Here is a 22,838-nt window from a genome sequence, read left to right on the forward strand (position 1 = left end):
TGTAAAACCTTTAGAAGGCCTCACACCCTCACTTGCTGTTTCTGACTACAGATCATAACACTCATGAAACTTGTAAAAAAAATTAATGGCTTAAATAAATGGAATGAATCATTAGTTTCCTTATTACATTGCTAAAGAACATAGAGTTAATATAGCATTAATTGGTCATAAAATGTGATGTGATCTTCATCTAAGTCACAGGTGTTATGATTTGAAGTCAGGACTGTAGCAAAGATGGTGTGAGGCCTTCAAATAACCAGTGGAGCAGACCAGAATCTCGACTGGTCTGTCCAAACAAGCCTCACCCCACTCCAGTTAGCTCACCTAATGTTACCTGAGACTGTGGCCTACACAGAGCCAGAAATGGGGAAACTGACTTTATAGTTCAAAATGCCTCTAACAATTCTAAAGGAACTTTAATGTCTCTATGGAAGGAACACCGTAAAAAAATTATTTTGTCTTGAAAAGTCAACCCACAAAATAATCTTTATACATCATAAATATGTATTAAAAAAAAGAAACAAAAGGGATGCAAAAGGACATGCTTAAAAGGCAATACACAGCAAGCCAGAATATCCAAAAAATAAAAACACAACACTTATAAGAACTCCTTCACAACTTTAAATGCACCATGCCTGTACTTTTGTCTGTCTTTTTATGGCAGACCTACTGTATTTATGGTGCATTACTGCCACCAACTGGACTGGAGTGTGGTGCAGCGTATGAAGAGCAAAAAAACACCTCTTCATTTTTACAAATCACTCTAAAAAGCCCTATAGATTGCAAATATCTAAAAATTATCCTATGATATGAACTACAGTTAGGTCCATAAATATTTGGACAGAGACAACTTTTTTCTAATTTTGGTTCTGTACAGTACCGCAATGAATTTTAAATGAAACAACTCAGATGTAGTTGAAGTGCAGACTTTCAGCTTTAATTCAGTGGGGTGAACAAAACGATTGCATAAAAATGTGAGGCAACTAAAGCATTTTTTTAAACACAATCCCTTCATTTCAGGGGCTCAAAAGTAATTGGACAATTGACTCAAAGGCTATTTCATGGGCAGGTGTGGGCAAGTCCATCATTATGTCATTATCGATTAAGCAGATAAAAGGCCTGGAGTTGATTTGAGGTGTGGTGCTTGCATGTGGAAGATTTTGCTGTGAACAGAGAACATGCATTCAAAGGAGCTCTCCATGCAGGTGAAAGAAGCCATCCTTAAGCTGCGAAAACAGAAAAAACCCATACGAGAAATTGCTACAATATTATGAGTGGCAAAATCTACAGTTTGGTACATCCTGAGAAAGAAAGCAAGCACTGGTGAACTCAGCAATGCAAAAAGACCTGGATGTCCACGGAAGACAACAGTGGTGGATGATCGCAGAATCATTTCCATGGTGAAGAGAAACCCCTTCACAACAGCCAACCAAGTGAACAACACTCTCCAGGGAGTAGGCGTATCGATATCCAAGTCTACCATAAAGAGAAGACTGCATGAAAGTAAATACAGAGGGTGCACTGCAAGGTGCAAGCCACTCATAAGCCTCAAGAATAGAAAGGCTAGATTGGACTTTGCTAAAGAACATCTAAAAAAGCCAGCACAGTTCTGGAAAAGCATTCTTTGGACAGATGAAACCAAGATCAACCTCTACCAGAATGATGGCAAGAAAAAAGTATGGAGAAGGCGTGGAACAGCTCGTTATCCAAAGCATATCACATCATCTGTAAAACACGGTGGAGGCAGTGTGATGGCTTGGGCGTGCATGGCTGCCAGTGGCACTGGGACACTAGTGTTTATTGATGATGCGACACAGGACAGAAGCAGCCGAATGAATTCTGAGGTGTTCAGAGACATACTGTCTGCTCCAATCCAGCTAAATGCAGTCAAATTGATTGGGCGGCGTTTCATGATACAAATGGACAATGACCCAAAACATACAGCCAAAGCAACCCAGGAGTTTATTAAAGGAAAGAAGTGGAAAATTCTTGAATGGCCAAGTCAGTCACCTGATCTTAACCCAATTGAGCATGCATTTCACTTGTCGAAGACTAAACTTCAGACAGAAAGGCCCACAAACAAACAGCAACTGAAAGCTGCTGCAGTAAAGGCCTGGCAGAGCATTAAAAAGGAGGAAACCCAGCATCTGGTGATGTCCATGAGTTCAAGACTTCAGGTTGTCATTGCCGGCAAGTTGTCTCTGTCCAAATATTTATGGACCTAACTGTAAATTTATTTCCATATCCAATTAAAGTAAGACTTTTAAGTCCCATTGCCTGAATTGATTTTTGTAAATTGATTCCTTTCTTCTTTGTTTGCTTACATTACATGTTCTACAGTTTTATGTTGGTCACAGTACATGCATAATTCTGACTGATGCTTTCCTATTAAATACTGCAAATAATTAAGCCCTGGGCGTCCTATTTTTAATATTACCAGAATTACTCTCTCCCTTCTTGTTTTTCCACCTTACCCCACATTTCCAATATTTCTATGTACTCTGCACAGTCAAGTAACTTGCCTTACTCCTAATTATCCCACAGATTTTGTCATAATCCAGTAATTTATGATTTTACCAGGTTCTGTTTTACTACTTGGAATATCCATCACTTTAGAAGACCTTTTAACAGCTTTTTCAGCCATATCTTCTCATTCTATTCAACAACTTTATGAAAAGGAACCTGCAATAAACACTCACACAAACCAAGCCTGAACTCTCCCTCTGCTTTGACCTAAATGGACAGAGACAGGACTCAGGAATGATGATGTTAGGGTGGCCCTGCCTCTTGGGGCTCAAACCACAAGGAACAGGGATTATAAATAAATGTAAAGACACAGTACATAAATAAACCAACAATAAACAAAATTGACAGAAACAACATTAAACAATATAAAAAAAAATAATACAAAGGTAACAAATACTGTACATCTAAACATATATTAACACCTAACAAATATAGACAAACACACAATTATAATTTTTCATGTCTTCATTGAACACACCCATCAAACATTCACCATGTGCTGTGGAAGAAGTAAGTGAATTGAATTTAATAAATGGCTGAAGCTTCTTTGGTACCAATAACCGCTATCTGGGACTTCCAGTAGCTGTGGATCAAACCTACATAATAATAATAATAATAATATAATAATTCATTACATTTATATAGCGCTTTTCTCAGTACTCAAAGCGCTATCCTGTTCAGGAGGAACTCTGGACCATTCATCCTTACTGAGCTGCTTTCATTTAGCAATATTCTTAGGCTTCCTGGTGTGAACGGCTTCTTTGAGGTTATTTCACAGCATCTCTACTGGGCTAAGCTTTGGGTTAATACTTGGCCACTTCAAAATGGGGACTTGTCTTTTTTTAAAGCCATTCTGTAGCAGATTTACTTTGATGTTTAGAGTCGTTACCCTGCTGACTCACCCATCTTCTTCTGAAACCTCATCTGGCAGACAGCCGCCCTGACATTATCCTGCAGGATGTCCTGCTGTCCAGGCCCCAAGTCAGAACAGCAGCCCCAAATAATGATGCTTCCTCCACCTTACTTCATTGTTGGGATGTTTTATGTTGCTCAGCCATGCCCTTTTAACATTGTATGTACTGTTGCATATTCTTCCTGAACAATTCAACCTTAGTTTCATCATTCCCCAAACCATTTCCTCAATGGCATTGTGAAGAGTCAATAAATCTGTGGTAAACCTCAGGCATGCAGCAATGTGTTTATTGGAAAGAATTGGCTTCCTGCCATGCACACCATGCCTGTTCAATGTTTTGGGTATGGTAGACTCAGAGATGTTAGCCTGTTCCAATGATTCCTTGGAGCCTCTCGCTGTTGCACTAGGGTTCTTTTCTACCTCATTGAGCATTCTGTGTTGTGCTTTTCAAGGCACCTTGCTTGGGTACCCAATTCAAGGGAGCGCAGCCACAGTACTAAACAGTCTCCATTTATATACAATTTATATAACTGTGGGCTGACAATTATCCAAGATCATTGAAAGGACTTTGTAACACTTTCCACTTTATACAAATCAGCAGTTCTTGATCATAGATCTTCTGAAAACTCTGTTTTGCTAGGCATGCTTCATATAACCAGATGCTTCATGTAAATAGGAAAAAGTCTTTTATTTTATAGGTCAAAGCATCACTAAGCCACACCTCCAGTTCTCTTTCATTGGTTGGACTCCAGTTACTTATTTGTTGACGTAAGCAGCCTAGGGGTTCACATACTTTTTCCAACCTACTGTACACCTGTGAATGTTTGAATGATGTAATCAATATGTAGAACAGCAATACAATAATTTGTGTGTTATTAGTTAAAGCAGACTGTGTTTGTTGATTATTTTAATTTAGATGAAAATCCGACCATGTTTTAAGACAAATTTATACATAAATGCAGTTATTTCCTTTACGTGTTAACTGTTTGATGAGTATGGTTTGAGTTAATTTGTTGTTATACTTCCAGCAATGTCTGTGACCATAAATCATTTCCACACACTTAAACACCAATATTTCACTGTACACTGAGATTGGCTGAGACACTTAACAAAGTCAAGAAAAGCAGAGTAACAATAAAATATCCTACATTTTTCACAATGTCAGTCACATTTGTAAGTCTCAGCTGAAGACTGGCAATGCTATCTAGTGTTCCTCCAATGTTGCTCTAGAAGAAAAAAGAAAACATTATCCAAATTTTATCTTTCCTTGTGACTGAAACGTCAGCAGTGAAATTATGCCTATTTTATACTGATTTTAAATTTCATGTCTGAAGAAAGATGTTAAAGAAAATGTCTGAACATTATCAGACATACTAAACATGTTGATTAGGAGAAAACTTCTCATCACAATAGGCAAAATTCTACTTGTGATATCATTCAGAATCATTCACATGTAAAGAAGCGGAACAATTTTGAAAAGGTATGAGGCCAGTTTGGTGGCGGACATGACAGGTAAGCAGGCCAAACAATAGACAAGTGCCCTCTAAATTCCCATGGCATATATCTGGGCAGCTATCAGTATTACTCTTTTGGCAGCATTTGCAAAGTGCTCTTGACACCAGTTGAAATCGGTGCCATCCTTCATGAATATTAGATTTTAAATCCTGATTAATATTAAAAAAAAAAAATTCTTTTTACCTGAAAACCCTGTGTAGAATTAACCAAACTGTTGACATTACTTTGAACCACACTCTGGAATAAAAGAAACAAATTATTATAGTGACAAAAAAAAATCATTAATTTTTCTTGATTCTGAACCAGTTTTACCACATGGAGCTTGACGTTAGGAGGCAACCCAAAATGAGGCACAAACTCAACACAGGGCTCACTTGTGTACACACCTTAAATCACCCACACCGGCACAATTTTGGGATCTGAGGGAAGACTGGAGTACCCAGAAGAATCCCATATGCCCTCAATGAGAAATTGCAAACGAATCAAATGAGGGAGCTGAAAGGCAGCAGTGAGAACCCCTGAGTCACCGTGCCAGAAGAAGAGAATAATTTGCCTGATTTTTTGAGTTTTGTAAATGAGTTAAATTCAGATAAAGATATGGGCTCTTGACATGTTACATGTTTTTGTTGATTTTTCACACCTATTCCTTGGGGTGGAGTGGTGGATCTGAGGCTAGGGATCTGCACTGGCAATCAGAAGGCTGCCAATTCGAATCACGTAAACGCCAAAAGTGACTCTACTTCGTTGGGCGCTTGAGCAAGGCCCTTAACCTGCAATTGTTCCATTTTGGGTATGATGTTAATCTGCATCCCACCATGCATGTAGGTCCTCCAACCTGCAGGGAAAAACTTGGGGGTTGGTGGCAGAATTGGCACTCCAGCCACCATAAAACACCTCACACTGGTTCCACTCCATCTGAACTGGTGTGGTGCTGAGGTGTTACCCGTTGCATGGCTGCACTCAGGTTATTATCTGGGATCCTGAGGTGGTTTGTCATGTGGTGGGTGCAGCAAAGCGCTGTAACCTCTCTCTCTCTCTCTTTCACACCCACATCTAATTTAATTGAGGTGCAATAATAAGACTGAGACCTAAGTCAGGTGTCATCAAATAGTCCTGACCTGAGTCAAAATCCCCTGAAATCAAGACCTACTCCCCTAGCACAGGCACACACACTTTAAAAGAAACATTCTCCATTCACTCGTGAACCCTTTGATTTAAATGAATATTCATTCATATCACACACAGACAACAATTCAATTCAAGCCTGTCAAAGTTATACACAAGATAAGGAATTATCAGGTCTATGTTGCACTGAATTCATTCTGATGTTATTTCACTGGTCTGCATTGAATTCCTCAGTCATCGTCCAACCCACTATATCCTAACACAGGGTCATGGGGGTCTGCTGGAGCCAGCACAGGGCGCAAGGCAGAAACAAATCCCGGGCAGGGTGCCAGCCCACCGCAGAACACACACCCACATACCAAGCACACACGTAGGACAATTTAGGATCTCCAATGCAACTAACCTGCATGTCTTTGGAGTGTGGAGGAAGCCCACGCAGACACAGGGAGAACATTCAAACACCATGCAGGGAGGACTTGGAAAGCGAACCCGGGTCTCCTAACTGCGAGGCAGCAGCGCTACCACTCTGCCACTGTTCTGCCCCAACAAGTGTAATTATTAACAGTATTAATTATATAAATGAAGTTAACGATTTATCTGTAAAATATAACATGCATACTTTAATACATTTCATTCTAAATGTGCAGAGAGTGAAACATCATACATTTAATGTGTTCTGTGTGGTAATTACTGCCTGCCGCTGCTGTCAGTGCAGTAGGAAGAAAAACAAAGATGGTACAGAAAATGGTAGGTGAGACCTTTAAAATGTATTGTGTCATTATGATGGGGAATATGCGGCGCTTGTATTGCCTGTGTGAGAAAGAGGTGAAGAAAAGCACCACGAATACACTTGTATGTCAGGATTTAAGTTTGATGATCTAACACATTTAATCAAACATCAAATCACACACATTGATCCTGTAGGATCTGCAAAGCGGCTTGCTGTCACATTTTGATAGACAAAGAGGCTCTAACTTGAACACACTACGCCTGCCCCCATTTTTTTGCTGATACTGCAACCTATGCACACGTCTTGTTAATTTCTGAGAATGCGCTCAAAGGAAATGTCAAATGAATGCTGGGAATGCGTGGCAGCCATGATGGGTCCGTGTACGTGTTCTGAGTGTGAAGTATAAACTGGCCCTAATGATCATGTCAATGTGCGTAAATGCAAGTACTGTTTGCCCATACACTAATGGTGATTATGTGACTGCATTAACATACTGTGATTCTTTTAGTATATCATTCTAATTATTCTATAATAATTATAGTATGTTATTAGAATTATTCTATCTTTTGCAGGCACCTTTATCCATGAATGATTAGAAAGTTCACAAACAGTAGAGAGCAAAATTGAAATTAGAGCACAAGAAGTACAGTACTATATTAACTGAGGTCTTTCAAAAGGTCTGGTGAAAATATTTGCTAAGGTCATTTCAAAAACAAGCAGTTTGAACTTTCACTGAAGCACAAAGAGCTAAACCAAAGTAAAAAGCAAACCTAACATTAAAACAAAAATATTTTTCTGTAAATGATTTGCTTGCCCTAACACCTTTGTTTTACAAAGTCCATTCTTGAATGGCTTAAATTTCAAGTGCTGTTGAATGGATACTGCCATTTTATACGTCATGGCTACCACAGTGTTGCCAGCAATGGACGTAGCATTGTAGCGGTAATCTGTTTTTTAATACGTGTTGAGAAAAGCCAAGCAAAATGACACCTTTTATTCTCTACATTCATAATGGCTAACACGGTACAACACCCTAGTACTACATTAATACGTGTTGTTAGCTTACTCCCTGTCAGTATATTGTCATGTCATTTTGTAATCTGCTTAATCCAGATCAGGATTGCAGGGGTGCTGCAGCAAATCCCAGTTAGCATAGGGTGCAAGGCAGGAACAAACCCTGGATAAGTCCATCACAGGGCAAATATGCACACTCACACACCAACCTCACACTAGGGCCGATTTAGGATCTCCAATTCACCTAACCAGCATGTCTTTGGACTGTGGGAGGAAACTGGAGCACCAGCTGGAAACCCATACAGATACGGGCTGAACGTGCAAACTCCACGCAGGGAGGACCTGAGACGAAAACACTGGCTGTCTTACTGCAAGGTAGCAGTGCTACAACTGTCCCACTGTGCCACCCTCATTATATTGTAATATAGAATAAATAAGGTAACCTAGTTGTAATCTTACAAAATAACCATATTTGATCTGTTTTCCTAGTGACCATTAATCGTAGAATTCTTGTTTGTTTTATGTGAGTTGTTATGTTCCTGACAAGAAACATGCAGGCCTACAGCATTGAAAGATATGCTTCATATTATTAGTCAGAAAAAAAATATTGAATAACAATGCAGTTATGTTAAGTTGTATATACTGACTAGGAGTAGGTGTTGTTGCATGGTTGTGTTCCATTGAGAAGTCAGCTAATGTACTGTTTTCTATCAGCATGGACTCACATGTTAACTCTGAGACAAGCGCTTGTCCTATCAACAGCCGATTCCCATCTCAGTGTAACACCAGCATTGTTCCAGTTAAAAAGGCACAGCATTCATTTAAGGCAGCGCATAAATTTTATGTACTCATCAGATTTAAGATGCAGGATACAAACAGTCAGTCAGTCAGTCATTGTTCAACCCACTATATTCTAACACAGGGTCACAGGGGTCTGCTGGAGCCAATCCCAGACAGCACAGGGTGCAAGGCAGGAACAAATCACGGGCAGGGTGCCAGCCCACCACAGGACACACACACACACACACACACACACACACACACACACACACACACCAAGCACACACTAGGGACAATTTAGGATCGCCAATGCACCTAACCTGCATGTTTTTGGACTGTGGGAGGAAACCAGAGCACCCGGAGGAAACCCACGCAGACACGGGGAGAACATGCAAACTCCACGCAGGGATGATCCGGGAAGTGAACCCAGGTCTCCTTACTGCGAGGCAAGGATACAAACATACGTGCTGCAATGGCATAGAAAAAGAAATATTCTTTTATCTCTTTTGATTGTTTGGATATTTTATATTTACTACATTTCTTCAGTGGGAAAGCTCTTAAAAACCTCAGTTAAGGATATTCATGTTTAGAATTGGGACACAGAGGAATACTACAAACGTTCTTCGTTAGGTTAATCAGAGAACAGTTCACCTGTCAAAGACACCTGTGAAATGTAAAAAGGGCTTAACTTGATTTTTCAGTCACTCGTAGCATATAGGGGTCTATGGAGAAGCTCACTGGAGAGAAGACAATGTGGAAATTTCAGAGACAGCAACCGGGCTGTAAAATTATCCCAGGCAACTGCACTAAACACTGCACCACTATGTTCCCTTTTTTACAGTTTTCTTTCAATAAATTGTCTTCACTGTAGATTGGGTTTTAGATGTTTAGGAATCCCTGGGTCACCGTGCCAGAAGAAGAGAATAATTTGCCTGATTTTTTTGACTTTTGTAAATGAGTTAAATTCAGATAAAGATATGGGCTCTCGGTCCATATGTCCAGACCCCCTCTTTATTCCACTCCTTCTGCTCACACTCTTGTTATCTCTCCTTTCCTCTCCCTTAAGATTGTGTTGCTGCCCACCATCTTACGCATGGCCTTCCTCCCAGTCTAAAATGTGCCAACATATTGAAGCAATCCCTACAATTTTTGTCATGGATGCTCTGTTTAGTTTATATTCCAAAACAGAGAAAAATTCATAAAAGAACACTGTGAACAGACATGTTATCACAGACTTACCACATCGTCCATCTGTTGCCTAACAGTAGTGTTCTGAAGATTTTGCAGATTTGTTAATTGAGTCTTCAGACTTGCCTGAACACCTGTGTCAGTCTGAAATAAAAATTATTTTTTAGTGAAATGTCCTCTCACTGTAATCAGCAAGGTAATAATAATAATAATAATAATACATTTTATTAATTTAGCACTTTTCCCATGGTCAAGGCACTTCACAGAGTCTCAGAAAGGACAGCAGGGTATACAGTATGTTACATTAGATACAAATACCTTCTTCATAGAACACTAAGACAGATAAATACAAATGGGCAATACAAAGCATTAAATAGAATCAAAGACAACAAACTAGAGTAAAATACTAAACTCAACGCTAAAAGAAATGCCTGAACAAATCCCATAATTTGTGATATAACATACATACAAATTATCCCGAGCATCTGGAGAGAGAGATAAAGTGAAAAAAGGGGCAGAAAGTTAGGTTAAGATAAAGGCCTTCCTAAACAGGTGAGTTTTAAGTTGTTTTTTAAAAGAATGAATTGAGTCAGCTGATCTAATTCATTTAGGAAGGTCATTCTAAAGTCTGGGTGCTATACAGCTGAAGGCCCTGTCACCCAGAGTGCAGGTTAGTGTGGGGCAAAGGGGACCTTAGGCATGTGCAAACTGTGCACCTGCACAGGGCCACCAAATCCCAGGGGCCGCCACGCCAATATATATTGAATATAAAACAGAAAGAGAAAATAAAGACACAGCTGATGGCAATGTGGCCGAAAAACATTGTGTTTCTTGTTAATTAGTACACTGTATTTACTAATGTCGCTAGAGTCAGAACAGTAAGCTATATGTAGTATTATAACGTTTGCCGTAATGAGAATATTATGGGCCGCCCCTTGGTTTTCAAGTTATGGACACGCGCATATAGAAGCGAAGCTATAGTGCAAGTGGGCAAGTCGTCTTACAAGTTAATGGTTCACCTAGTTTTAATAAAGTATTAGTGTTAGCGCAATAGTCATAGTGAATATCTGGTCGGATAGGGGACACAAGACATTCGCATACCCATTCTAAGCAAAATGAAGAGATTTCGTGGCAAAATGCAGCGGCAAATTTCGGCAAAAGTTAAACGCTTGTGTCATGAGCACAAGGTGGCTATGTAGTGTCCGCAACAGACGTGGCCATCTGCCGTGCATAAGATACCATATTGACATTGGTGGGCGAAGGGGCCACCCATTCTTTCTCTGCCCAGGGCTGCCACAAGCTTAGAGCCGCCCCTGGTGTGGGGCACAACAAAAGTGCCAGAATTAGAGGACTTTAGTGGGCAAACAGCAGCACAGTGATGGAGAAGGTCACTTGCTGTTTATAGTCCAGTGCAAGGCCATTTAAAACTTTGTAGGTCATTAATAGAATTTTATATTCAATCCTGTAAGACACAGGGAGCCATTGAAGGCAAAGCATGATGGGTGTTATGTGCCCTGCTGTAAGGACTCTTGCAGCAAAGTTTTGAATCAACTGGAGCTGTGATATAAGATTTGAAGGGGTCATTGCCAATAGGGAGTTACAATAATCGATGTGGGATATGATAAAAGCATGGACAAGTTTCTCAGCATTAGGAAAGAAGAGAAACGAGTGAACATGGGATATGTTACGAAGGTGGAAATAAGAAGGTTTCTTAATGTTGTTTATGTGGGTTGAATAAGAAAGGTAGGAAACAAAAATTACGCCAAGACTCTTTGCATTAGAAGAAGGTATGATGAGCTCATTTTCTTAAGTTGTGCTCTTTAACTTTCAAATGTTCTGCTCCATCCAGATTTTAATTTTACTCAGGCATGTTGTGAGTTGAGAAAGCTCTGATGATGTTTCACTTTTAACCCTGAAATAGAGTTGAGTATCATCCCCATAAAAATGATAACCCAGTCCAAAGCTATGAATGATAACCTAAGGGGAAAGCATAAAGATACAGAAGACCAGAGGGACAGCTCTGAAGAACCCCTTGTATGACCAACACTGGACTTAAACCACTGGAGGGCAGTGCCAGAGATACCCAGCATGTTCTCCATTCTGGACAGTAGAATGTCATGTCTGACAGTGTCAAAAGCTGCTCTGTGGTCTAACAGAATTAATATGCTGGTTTGTCCAGAGTCTGTTGCCACAAGCAAATCATTGGTTACCCAAAGTAGAGCAGTTTCACAGCTATGCTGTGCTCTGGGTCCAGACTGAAGGGGCTCCATCAAATTATTAGAAGTTAAGTAATAGGTGAGTTGGGAGGCCACAACACACCCTGTGGTCTGGATAATGGGAGCAGGCTGCCATCTAGTGTGTCAGGAGAGTATATACTCCAAAAAGGCTAACTCTCCTGGTCCTTCCATTATTCTGGCTTCTCTTCCATGGCAGGGGCTCAATTCCTAACCTCTTCTTGAAGCCAGGCCAGTCCAGCCTTCCTTCCTGATAAGGGGTGACCATTCATCCTGGATGGTAGGCGGATAACCCCGCTTGGCACTTACGCACTGAAGGCCCCCTTGTAACATCACCATGACCTACCGGCAGTTTACAATGTAAATTAATGTCAGAGCTGTGAGTTTTCTATTGAACAGAATCTTTTAGCTGACTATTGATTCTTATGCAGCCAATAACAGATCACAATATTTTAACAGGTATTGCTCTAAAAATATCAACATACCATATCATTATTTTTCATGTTTACACCAACAGTGTGACATAAATGTCTTTGTTAATAAAGATCATATTAGTTTATAATTATACAGATTGAAGGGTTAGGTTTGAGATAAGCCCATCGAATATCAACCATTTGAGAGATATACAGTAGATGGTGCAGGTCTCTACATAGTACTGAATATTACTTTATCAATGAAGCTTAACATACAACACTGTATTTACATACACCCAACAGACTTTACGTTTGTGCAATCATCCAATCCTAAAAATGAACAAATCAAAAGAACTGATTCACTTTGAATGTGTAATTCAAAAGAATTGATTCAGTAAAGTGAAACAAAATGGCCATCACTAACGCTAGATGCCAGTCTATGTACTGCCAAGCCTCTCTCTTTGATGGTTTCAAATTAGCACTGTACTTAAAATAAATGAACACATATATCCTACTCTCTACTAGCGCAAACGGGAGTGCTGTAGCCTGCTCTATCCAATTATTCTTTATAAACCTTAACTTGCCACTAAGGAATCAATGATACTTTTAATTATTCATCACTATTTACTTACAGACTTGCTGGTTTCCACAACAGTTTTCTGTGCTTTCTGCCTCCTGCCATGCTTTTCAGATGCTAGTTTTGAATACAAGTAACTTTTCTGATGCTTTTCCAAACACTCTGCTACCTTTGCTACTGTGCTGGTTAAAAAAACTTCTAAAGGGAAAAAAAGTTTTAACAATTCCCCCAGGCTGCTTAGCGGCTCCAAAAAACCAAAATTTTAGGAGCAAAATTTCATATTTTATTTAACACAAAACACTCAGAACCCCAACTTCCACTTGCAAGTCAGTCTCTCAGTGTGTCAGACTGAATTGCTTGCTTTTTCTTTAAATGGCAGCAAAACAAAAATGAAATATGAAGTGAGCCAACAAATGACCAGCTAAGCCAGGGCTTCAAACTCCAGCCAATTTCCTAATTTCTTGTTAATAGAACCTGTTATTTAATTTAATGTCTTGTTGCTTTTCTCATTCTGACACAGCAGACATTTCCAGAACTGCTTCATTTTCTTTTATTTAAGAGTATCATCAAAATGTTTTATGGACCTTAGCAGATCAACATTACAGAGGTGTACACTTTCCTTTAATTTGAGATATTGTATGATGGACACTGGTTAACTGGTCATGTGTTTTGTATCTCATTATTGATTGGGTGTGTGAAAACATAAAAAGATGTAATTGAACAAAATGTATGTGTGTATAGAAAATAGGACAGAGTGATGAAACTTGTTTGTGTTTTGCGTACGTGACAAAAAGCATGTATACTTTCTAGAAGTTTCTTTTGATGATGTGTGTGACAAGAAAATATACCTTTAGGGTAATGACTTTACAAAACTGGAAAAGTACAATGAGTCAGGATGCTATTTTTTGCTTACATGGTCAACGATCAGGAGATTAGAAAGGTATAAAAGAACAAGGACATCTGCGCTCGAGGCAGATGAAGCGCGGTGTCCTAGGACTGTGTTTCTCTGACATTTTACCCTTGCCTGGTATGTATTAATAAAAGGTTTTGACTAATTTTAATTTTCTTCTCTGTCTTCAGTCACAAAAAGTGTCCACAGTTTTTGGCGCCCGGACGTGGGGCAAGAGACGGCCGGTCGACTCCTCCAGCGAGACCATTTCAGTGATCCGTCTTAACAGCGGACTGCCGTTAACTTGAGATATCCGGCAGCAGAGCATGCAGCTCCGGCAAAAGTTAGGACTGCCCTGTCCTGAAACAGTTCTTGCGTGAGGAGCCCCTGGTCTCCTCTTTGCTACATCCACGGTGACTGAACGGATTTCCAGACAGAGCTTGCACACTTCCAGGCTGGGGTAAGCACCGGGGGATTTCCGAATATTTTTTATTTTCTAAATAACGGGAGGGCGAGTTTCCTGTTGACCGTCTAGTCATACTCATATCTCAACGGGTTGCTTAAGGTGATGGAGACTTGAACCGAATCGGACACGAAGTCACCTGAGCTGGAATCCGGGGATGTGAGCGGACAGGCTAACGGGACGAGTAACGGGGTGGTATGGAAATAAACCGAAAAGAGCACAGATTACAGGATTGCTGTTAGGAACGGAATGATACGTAGCGCTATGGAAGATATGTAGCTATGGAAGATATGTAGCGCTATGGGAAAATAAATAAATCTACATACGGAATAAGCAACAAAACCGTGTTCTCCTGGGAACTGGATCAGGACCGATAGTTAGGTGTCTCCCCTTAAAACTAAGAAGGGAACAGTTTAGGTTTAGTGAGTGGCACACTTAATGCCTCGCTGATTCATACGTACAAGGGATTAGGCGAATCAGTATATAGTTGGAAAATTAAATACAGAACCCGGGAGAGCAAGGGGATATAATGGGAATTTATAACAGTAAGCCTGTTAATCGCCGCACAGGGGGATCAAAATCATTAGTGCTGGAAGGATTATTTTCGGAGGATCAACAGACGCCCCGTAAAAATGGGTCTCCTAGAAAATTTATAGTAAAGAAGACAGGTTTAGATTTATCCTATTATTTTTTTTCCCCTCCTCAGAACCGACCTCAGACACCTCTATTATCCCCTCCTCTATTCCCCATTCCGACTGTCCCCCCCTGCACTACAACTAGCAGAAGTTTCCCCTGATGAATCCCCAGGCACAGATCACTATGACTCACCCTGTACTAGACAAACCCCCGTCTCCAAATGCACTCGAAGTCAAACCTCGAAGTCAAACCTCCACTCACAAACCAGCTCCAACTTTTTTCTCCTCTAATCCTTCACTTACTTGCCCTTTAATAGAAGTTCCCAATCCCCATTATAACCCTGCCCATCCAGCTGGACCCCAAAATCCCACAACAGTTATGATAAATCGGAATTGGGACATCCAAGAACTAAAAGATGTCGTGAATGCACTTCCAGATCCAAAGGAAGTAGGAGGACTAAAATTTGTTGAACAACTTGATCAGTTAGATAGCATGTATAAGCCTAATGCTGCTGAATGGACCCAGGTACTTCGTCGAAAGTTTGGGACCACATGGGCCACTGTTAGCAGGGGTGTCCGCAATGACATTCCATGGGTATGGAACCCAGCTTTAACTCGAGGACAGGGGATAGGTGGAGAAGGCGAATTTAACCCACAATGGGAGGCGTTGAGACAAAATATTGCAGAAAAATATAAAAAAGAAACGGACTGGTCCTTTATTTCTGCTGCAAAACAAAAGAAAGACGAGACGGTTGATGAATGGGCACATAGGATTCAAGACCTTATGGCTAATCACTCGGGCTTGGGGAATGCTGATGACCGCACCCGAGCTGCAGTTCCACCTTTTGTTTCCGGTTTGCACTTTGATATACAAAACAAGGTCCGCACTTCCTGTATTGAGTGGGAAAGTGCCACGTTTGATGAAGTCAAACGACATGCTGAACAGGCCGAATCGAACTCTCATGCCAAATTATTGGCAACACAGATGAACTATTATACCAGGAATGCTCCTGACCAAGGTCGAGGATATGGCTTTAGAGGAAGGGGACGAGGACGAGGAAGAGGACGAGGTGGTTTTAGAGCTCCTCCTGTTGACCACACTAAGAATCCTTTTATTCCCTCTCCCTTTAATTCCAATGCTAATTCCTACTCTTGTTACGCCTGTGGTGAAACTGGACATTTTCGTCGGGAGTGCCCTCACAGACAGCAACAGCCCCCACCTCCCCTTATTCCATCTGTTTCCTCTGACACCCCTGACTAACAATACTGGCCATAGGAAAACGCTGGGACCTCCAGCCACTCTTTTCAACTACCTTTGCTCACTCATAATTCAGAGACTGATCCTTTACTGACATTGTTCGTTGATGGCACTGAGACTGTTTTCTTAATCGACACTGGTGCCACTCGCTTGCTGGCAAAGGTCCCTACCTCGAACAAAACTGTTACTGTGCTTACTGCTTCTGGACAACCTCACCTTCTTCAAGTATCAAAACCTCTTCAAGTCCAGTCACGTCCTGGCGGACATACTTTGTTCAACCCTAAAGTTGTTGTGTCAAATTACCCCTTACCCCAAACCCTCTTTTAGATATTTCCCCACACACCATTCTCCTCAAAGCCCTACACTCTTTTTCCCCTTGTTTTTTCCCAATTTACAGGCCCCTGACATTTTACACTGTACTGCCCAATACTTCCCTATAGAAGTAGACACCACCTGGCTAGAATCTTTCCTTATTTCTGGTATTTGCCCCGAAACCCTTCACATCTACTGTGTTTTTATTTCATCCACAAAGGCAGCTGCTTCTGTTCATTTTACATGCTCACAGCACATATATTATCTTGGCAAAATAGTGCCTCATATTTTTCCTTAGCTAAATCACACACTGTTAAATGGGAGAAAATAGGACCATGGGTGGAAAAATGCCTTGAAAGAACAGACTGGTTACAAGTTACTCCAGGTATTTTTGATACTCCTGACCATTTAATAACTAAAGTAGTGTTTCAAAGGATAGCCCACTGTGAGCCTCTGGTGATCCACCCGAAATCCTCCTTCCGCCCGCACCGTGCCCAATATCCTTTGTCTCCCGAAGCAGAGGCTGGCATCTCCGCCGTACATCCCGATCTCGTCAAACGCGGTACCGCCGATGGACATGGACCGTCATGCCTCAGGGATACAGAGAAGCCCTTTGTGTTTCTGGTTAAGCTCTTGCCCAAAATTTAGAAGGCGTCTGGCCGGAAAAAGGTAGTACATTGATACAGTATGTAGATGGAAATAATATGTAGCGCTACGGAAAGAAGATTGTACAATAGATACTCAGAAAATTGTTGCTGTTTCTGGGGGAAAATGGCCATAAAGTTTCTAAGGTTAAGCTGCAGCTAAACAAAACAACAGGTTATGTCTGTTTTAGGTATTCTGGGCTACTACAGACAGTGGGTTCTAAATTTTACTGAAAGAGCACAGCCGTTGCAACAATTGGCTGAGAAGGCTCTGTAACCTCAAAACTACTCTTCTATCTGCGCCCGCGCTAGGTTTGCCTGATCATTTCTCGTCCATTCACTTTGTTTCGTGGACGAAAAGCAGGGATTTATGAATGCAGTACTGACGCAACAACATGGAGATAAACAAAGACCGGTGACTTATTTTTTCTAAAACAAAACTGGATCCAGTGGCCGCAGCACTTCCTCCGTGTCTTCGTGCTGTGGCTGCAACAACAGAAGCTGTATTAGCAAGCACGGATGTAGTTCTCATGAAATTTCTTCTGTCCTTTTCTTTTTTCTTGTGAGTTAATATTCTCTGTGACTGTAGCCTTTTTTCTGGGAATGCGGTTTTGCTGTGGTATCGTACCGTGTGGTTTCTCGATAGTTGGATTTGTCCTTGTTGTCGTAATTGGATCGCCACGGAAGTTTTTCTTCCTTGATTGTCGCTGACTCAGTTCGCCAACGAAGTCTCCTTGATCTGGAAACCGGCGCCGTTTAGCTGAGCAGGATTGTGTTAACACCAGCTAACATCATGAGAGGCTGTTTTATGTTTGTTTGTCCTGAAGAGTTGAACTTGCTTTTCTTCAGAGTCCATTTGTTTCTGTTTCCTTTGCTGCATTGTTTCCAAATATAGTGTAAATATAGAATAATACTGGGGTGAAGTGTGTTGAAAATGGTTTGGGTGATTTTGTGTGTTATAGAGTGTATTAAAGGGATCCCTATGAGTATCAGAATGTACTCTGTACTTTGTCAAATGTTACAATTGAAAAAATGGAGCACCCTCAACCAGTTACGCAGTGGTCCAAGGGGACCGCCTGCTGGAGGCAAATCAAATTTCATCAAGCTAAGTGCACAAAACAGCTGAACTCGTAGCACTCACTCAAGCATGTCAGCTGTCCGAAGGGAAGATCGTAACAATTTATACAGATTCCAGGTATGCTTTTGGAGTCTGCCATGATCATGGAACATTATGGAAACTAAGGGAATTTAAGACCAGTCCTGGAGAGCTCTAACTAAAAACTGAAAAAGATAATTATCGATTTGTGTAATTGGTTTAGCGCAAATGAATTGTCTCCACTTTTGTTTAAGGCTTGTAAATATACAAAAGTATTTTTCCTTTTAAACCCTGATCAAGTTTGAAGGGAAAATGCTCTTTTAATAATATTACATGAGAAGGGAGACAAGTTTTTTTTGGCGATAAGCGGAATGTGTCTAATTGTGATATGAATGTGTGTCTAATTGTGATATGAATGTGTGTCTAATTGTAATATGAATGGAAGTTGTATATTTTAGGTACTATAAAGGAAGAGCATGGTGACGCAGTGGTCAGCACACTTGATACGAATAAAGGTTCAAGCACGTATGTTTTCCTTGTTAATAATAAGCATGAAGGAAAAGACGCGTTTAAGTATGTTGCATAGATAACCTTTAAGCACAACTTAAGACCAGTACTGGCAAACCCATCCAACATCAGAAATTGATCGAATCCCTTTAGAAGTTATAACCAAACCATCGGAGCTAGCGATTGTTGGGTGTCAAGCTCACACGGGAAAACAGGATCCTGCTAGCAAAGGGAATGATTTAGCTGACCACTTTGCTAAAGAGGCTGCATATAATAACACACCAATTTCTTTATTCCAACAGAGAAATGACCAGGACCCTGATAATCAAATTATTTCTTTACAGAATGAAGCCACGGATATCGAAAGGAGAAAATGGTCCAAAGAAGGGTCCCTCTCTGATGGAGTCTGGACTCATAAACACACTAACAAACCTTTTTCTCCCAATGATTTTCTCTAGTCTTGCAGGTTTGCGAACCTCGTTGAAGGAAATCCACCAGCAGGTTAATCAAGCCTGGAGGACCAGCCCCCTTTCCAAGGATTTACCAATTCCTTTGGGCACCTGGATCCTGGTTCGAGATACTCGGAGGAAACACTGGCATCAGCCTAGGTGGAGAGGATCATTCCAAATTCTTCTATCCACACCACACGCCGTGAAAGTTGAAGGATTGCCTGCCTGGATTCACGCCTCACATTGCAAGAGATGGCACCCTTGATTGCTGTATGTTTTTCTTTTCCCTTGTCTACTGCCCTGGTCACCTTGACTTTCCCGTTGATCAACTGTGGGACTGGTCGACAAGCCCAGTGGACCGGATCTGACAAATACGTGTGTATGAGGGGAAGTGACTGCGACAACTGGCAATGGGTTTTTGCTAACACTGGAACTGAGGACTGGGGTTATCAACCTTTTGAGGCCCAAAAATACGGTTTGAAAAATCGGTTTTCTAATCATAAAAGGACATGCCTCTCATTGTATGTGCTGACAACCATTGTAACTCAGGTATTTATGTATTAGGGGTATATGTATCTGGAACAGACCCTTTAGGGAGATTTCTAATTAAGATTGACAATCCTGTTACTAACACCCCTCATTCTCTGGCACACACACACCCATCTCTCTAACTTTTGGTTCAGATTTTTTCTCCTGTTAGGATTACCCTTTCATCCACTTTTTCAGTAGAAACTGGTTATGGGGATCAGAATAGATGGTTGCAGTGGGCTCATTGTTATGCGTGCGCTGCAGCCCGTCCCCATTTAGCTACAGTCCCTTTCCCATTATCTAACATTTCTGACCCCGTGGGATTGCCCTGCCTTCTGTACTTATTCACTACTTCCAAGAAACCCCTCTCTGGTTCAAAGTGTTCTAATCTATCTATTCTTTTTCCCCCCACCCGTCACATGGATACCCCTATGTTTCAAACTCACGAAGGAAATTATACATGTTTCAAATCTAATGGAGCGACATGGGTAGGAGATTTACCATTTTCTTTCTGTTCTCAAACTTTTCAGGTTACCTTTTCTCTGAACACCGTTCTGTCTTCCTTTCTTCTCTCCCAAACCACTCCTAGATCAGATATTTGGTGGATGTGTCGTAGGTCCAAATTATTTGCCACCTTTCCCCCTAATTGGTCTGGTATCTGTGCTCCAATCCAATTAGTTATGCCTTTTAGACTTCTATCCTTACCTCCCTCTCCTTACATGGCCCTGGAGTATACATAGATGCTATTGGAGTCCCTAGGGGTGTCCCAGACAGATTTAAAGCTAGGGATCAAGTCGCAGCCGGTTTTGAATCTATCATACCCCAAATTACTATTAATAAGAATGTAGATTGGATTAATTACCTTTATTATAACCAACAACGTTTCCTTAACTTCACCAAAGACGCTATTGAAGGCATACATGAACAGCTTGATCGTACTTCTCTGATGACTTGGCAAAATCGTCTAGCCCTGGACATGTTACTTGCCGAAAAGGGAGGTGTTTGTGCTATGTTTGGTGATGCTTGTTGTACATATATTCCAAATAATACCGCGCCAGATGGATCAATAACTCGTGCATTGGCAGGCCTCACTGCTCTCTCTAAAGAACTTTCCACTAATTCTGGCATTACAAATCCCTGGGATCAGTGGTTTACATCCTCCTTCGGATCCTGGGGACAATGGATAAGATCTGTTTTCATTTCTTTGGTTGTGACATTTTGTCTCCTCCTCCTGGTTGGTTGTTGTATTATCCTTTTGTTTCGCTATATAATATCTAAGGACAGACCGCCTCTATGGAAAGGGCATATATGCTACATGAGGAGCGCATGTCCTGTATAGCTTCTTCCATTTTCTCTCCCCCTTCCCCTTCATCAACCATTTCAAGATAGAATTTATAGGCCCACATCATTTTTGTTCAAAAAGGGAGGAGTGTGAAAACATAAAAAGATGTAATTGAACAAAATGTATGTGTGTATAGAAAATAGGACAGAGTGATGAAACTTGTTTGTGTTTTGCGTACGTGACAAAAAGCATGTATACTTTCTAGAAGTTTCTTTTGATGATGTGTGTGACAAGAAAATATACCTTTAGGGTAATGACTTTACAAAACTGGAAAAGTACAATGAGTCAGGATGCTATTTTTTGCTTACATGGTCAACGATCAGGAGATTAGAAAGGTATAAAAGAACAAGGACATCTGCGCTCGAGGCAGATGAAGCGCGGTGTCCTAGGACTGTGTTTCTCTGACATTTTACCCTTGCCTGGTATGTATTAATAAAAGGTTTTGACTAATTTTAATTTTCTTCTCTGTCTTCAGTCACAAAAAGTGTCCACAGGTGCTAATTAAGGTAAAAAGGAAACATTAAGGCATCTAAGTCTTAAATACCAAGACACATAAAATTAAGGCAAAAGAAATTCATTAACTGCAAAAACTGGCCTCTGATTAAGAAAATGGTTAGAATGAAAACCAGAATTGGAGCTGGACACCCCTGTATGGCACTATGAGCGTGTCTCTCAATTAAACAGTGATGGATTCAGTACAGCGGCTGGACTGACATCAGGTTGTCCTCATCGCTTATTGACCTTGGAATACTTTTCTTGAAATGGCAATGCAGGAAGAGACTAAAAATAAAATAACCTTAAAGAGTGCTCTCAAGAGGAGTTTGAAATATCCCCCATACTTAGCAAACTGGAAAAAACTGGAAGGTGACTGACCTGCACTTGAATTGTTTGGTTCAGGGTTATCAGAAATGCAGGGATGTTCGTTACGACCACTGGCTGTGCTAGCTGCAAGGAGAAAAATAGTGTTAAGGGCCATAAAGAAAGAAAGAAAGAAAGAAAGAAAGAAAGAAAGAAAGAAAGAAAGAAAGAAAGAAAGAAAGAAAGAAAGAAAGAAAGAAAGAAAGAAAGAAAGAAAGAAAGAAAGAAAGAAAGAAAGAAAGAAAAGCAAATCTCATTCAGGTAATGTTTAAGATGCCATAGACACAACGGTTGCCAGAAAGAAAACATGTGATCATATCTTCTGAATGGTAGAAGGTCATATATTTCCTTTATGTGGCCCTTTCCCCTTGTTTACACCTGTGCCCAAGTAAAATCCTGCTTAATGTCCCACCCTAGTGCCAGTCCTGCCAGGGATAAAGAGGAAGTTTATTTATTGCCCTTAAATATGTGTCAAGTGTACCATTTGTAGACAGACAGACAGACAGACAGACAGACAGACAGACAGACAGACAGACAGACAGACAGACAGATAGATAGATAGATAGATAGATAGATAGATAGATAGATAGATAGATAGGAGCACATAAAGGTTTAAGAACAGTACAAAATCAAGAACTTTGCTCCCAGGAGCGGCCAACACACCACAAGGTTGAAGAGGGTGTATTTTATGTTATCCACACCGCTGCTCTTGAAGTCTTTCAAGTTTTGGATTCCAGCATCCTGCAGGAGAGTCACATCACTCACGTTGACATTCAGATTGTTCGTCTTATTTTGTAGGTCAGCAGTATACTGGAAAAAAAGATTGACATAAGCTGACAATG

General features: G+C 40.7%; 1 protein-coding gene across 1 annotated transcript in view; it reads right to left on the bottom strand.

The window, feature by feature from the left end:
• Positions 1-22,838, bottom strand: part of LOC114649363 (prominin-2-like) — a 123,633-nt gene that overhangs the window by 11,752 nt on the left and 89,043 nt on the right. Inside the window, exons 16-20 of the mRNA XM_028798865.2 lie at positions 22,660-22,806; positions 22,012-22,083; positions 9,843-9,935; positions 5,138-5,191; positions 4,588-4,665 (exon numbers count right to left, since the gene is read on the bottom strand). Of these exons, the coding sequence (XP_028654698.2) occupies positions 4,588-4,665; positions 5,138-5,191; positions 9,843-9,935; positions 22,012-22,083; positions 22,660-22,806 (444 nt within the window). The remainder of the gene's footprint in view (positions 1-4,587; positions 4,666-5,137; positions 5,192-9,842; positions 9,936-22,011; positions 22,084-22,659; positions 22,807-22,838) is intronic.

This window comes from Erpetoichthys calabaricus, chromosome 1 (assembly GCF_900747795.2).
Source record: "Erpetoichthys calabaricus chromosome 1, fErpCal1.3, whole genome shotgun sequence".
In the NCBI taxonomy this organism is placed as follows: domain Eukaryota; kingdom Metazoa; phylum Chordata; class Cladistia; order Polypteriformes; family Polypteridae; genus Erpetoichthys; species Erpetoichthys calabaricus.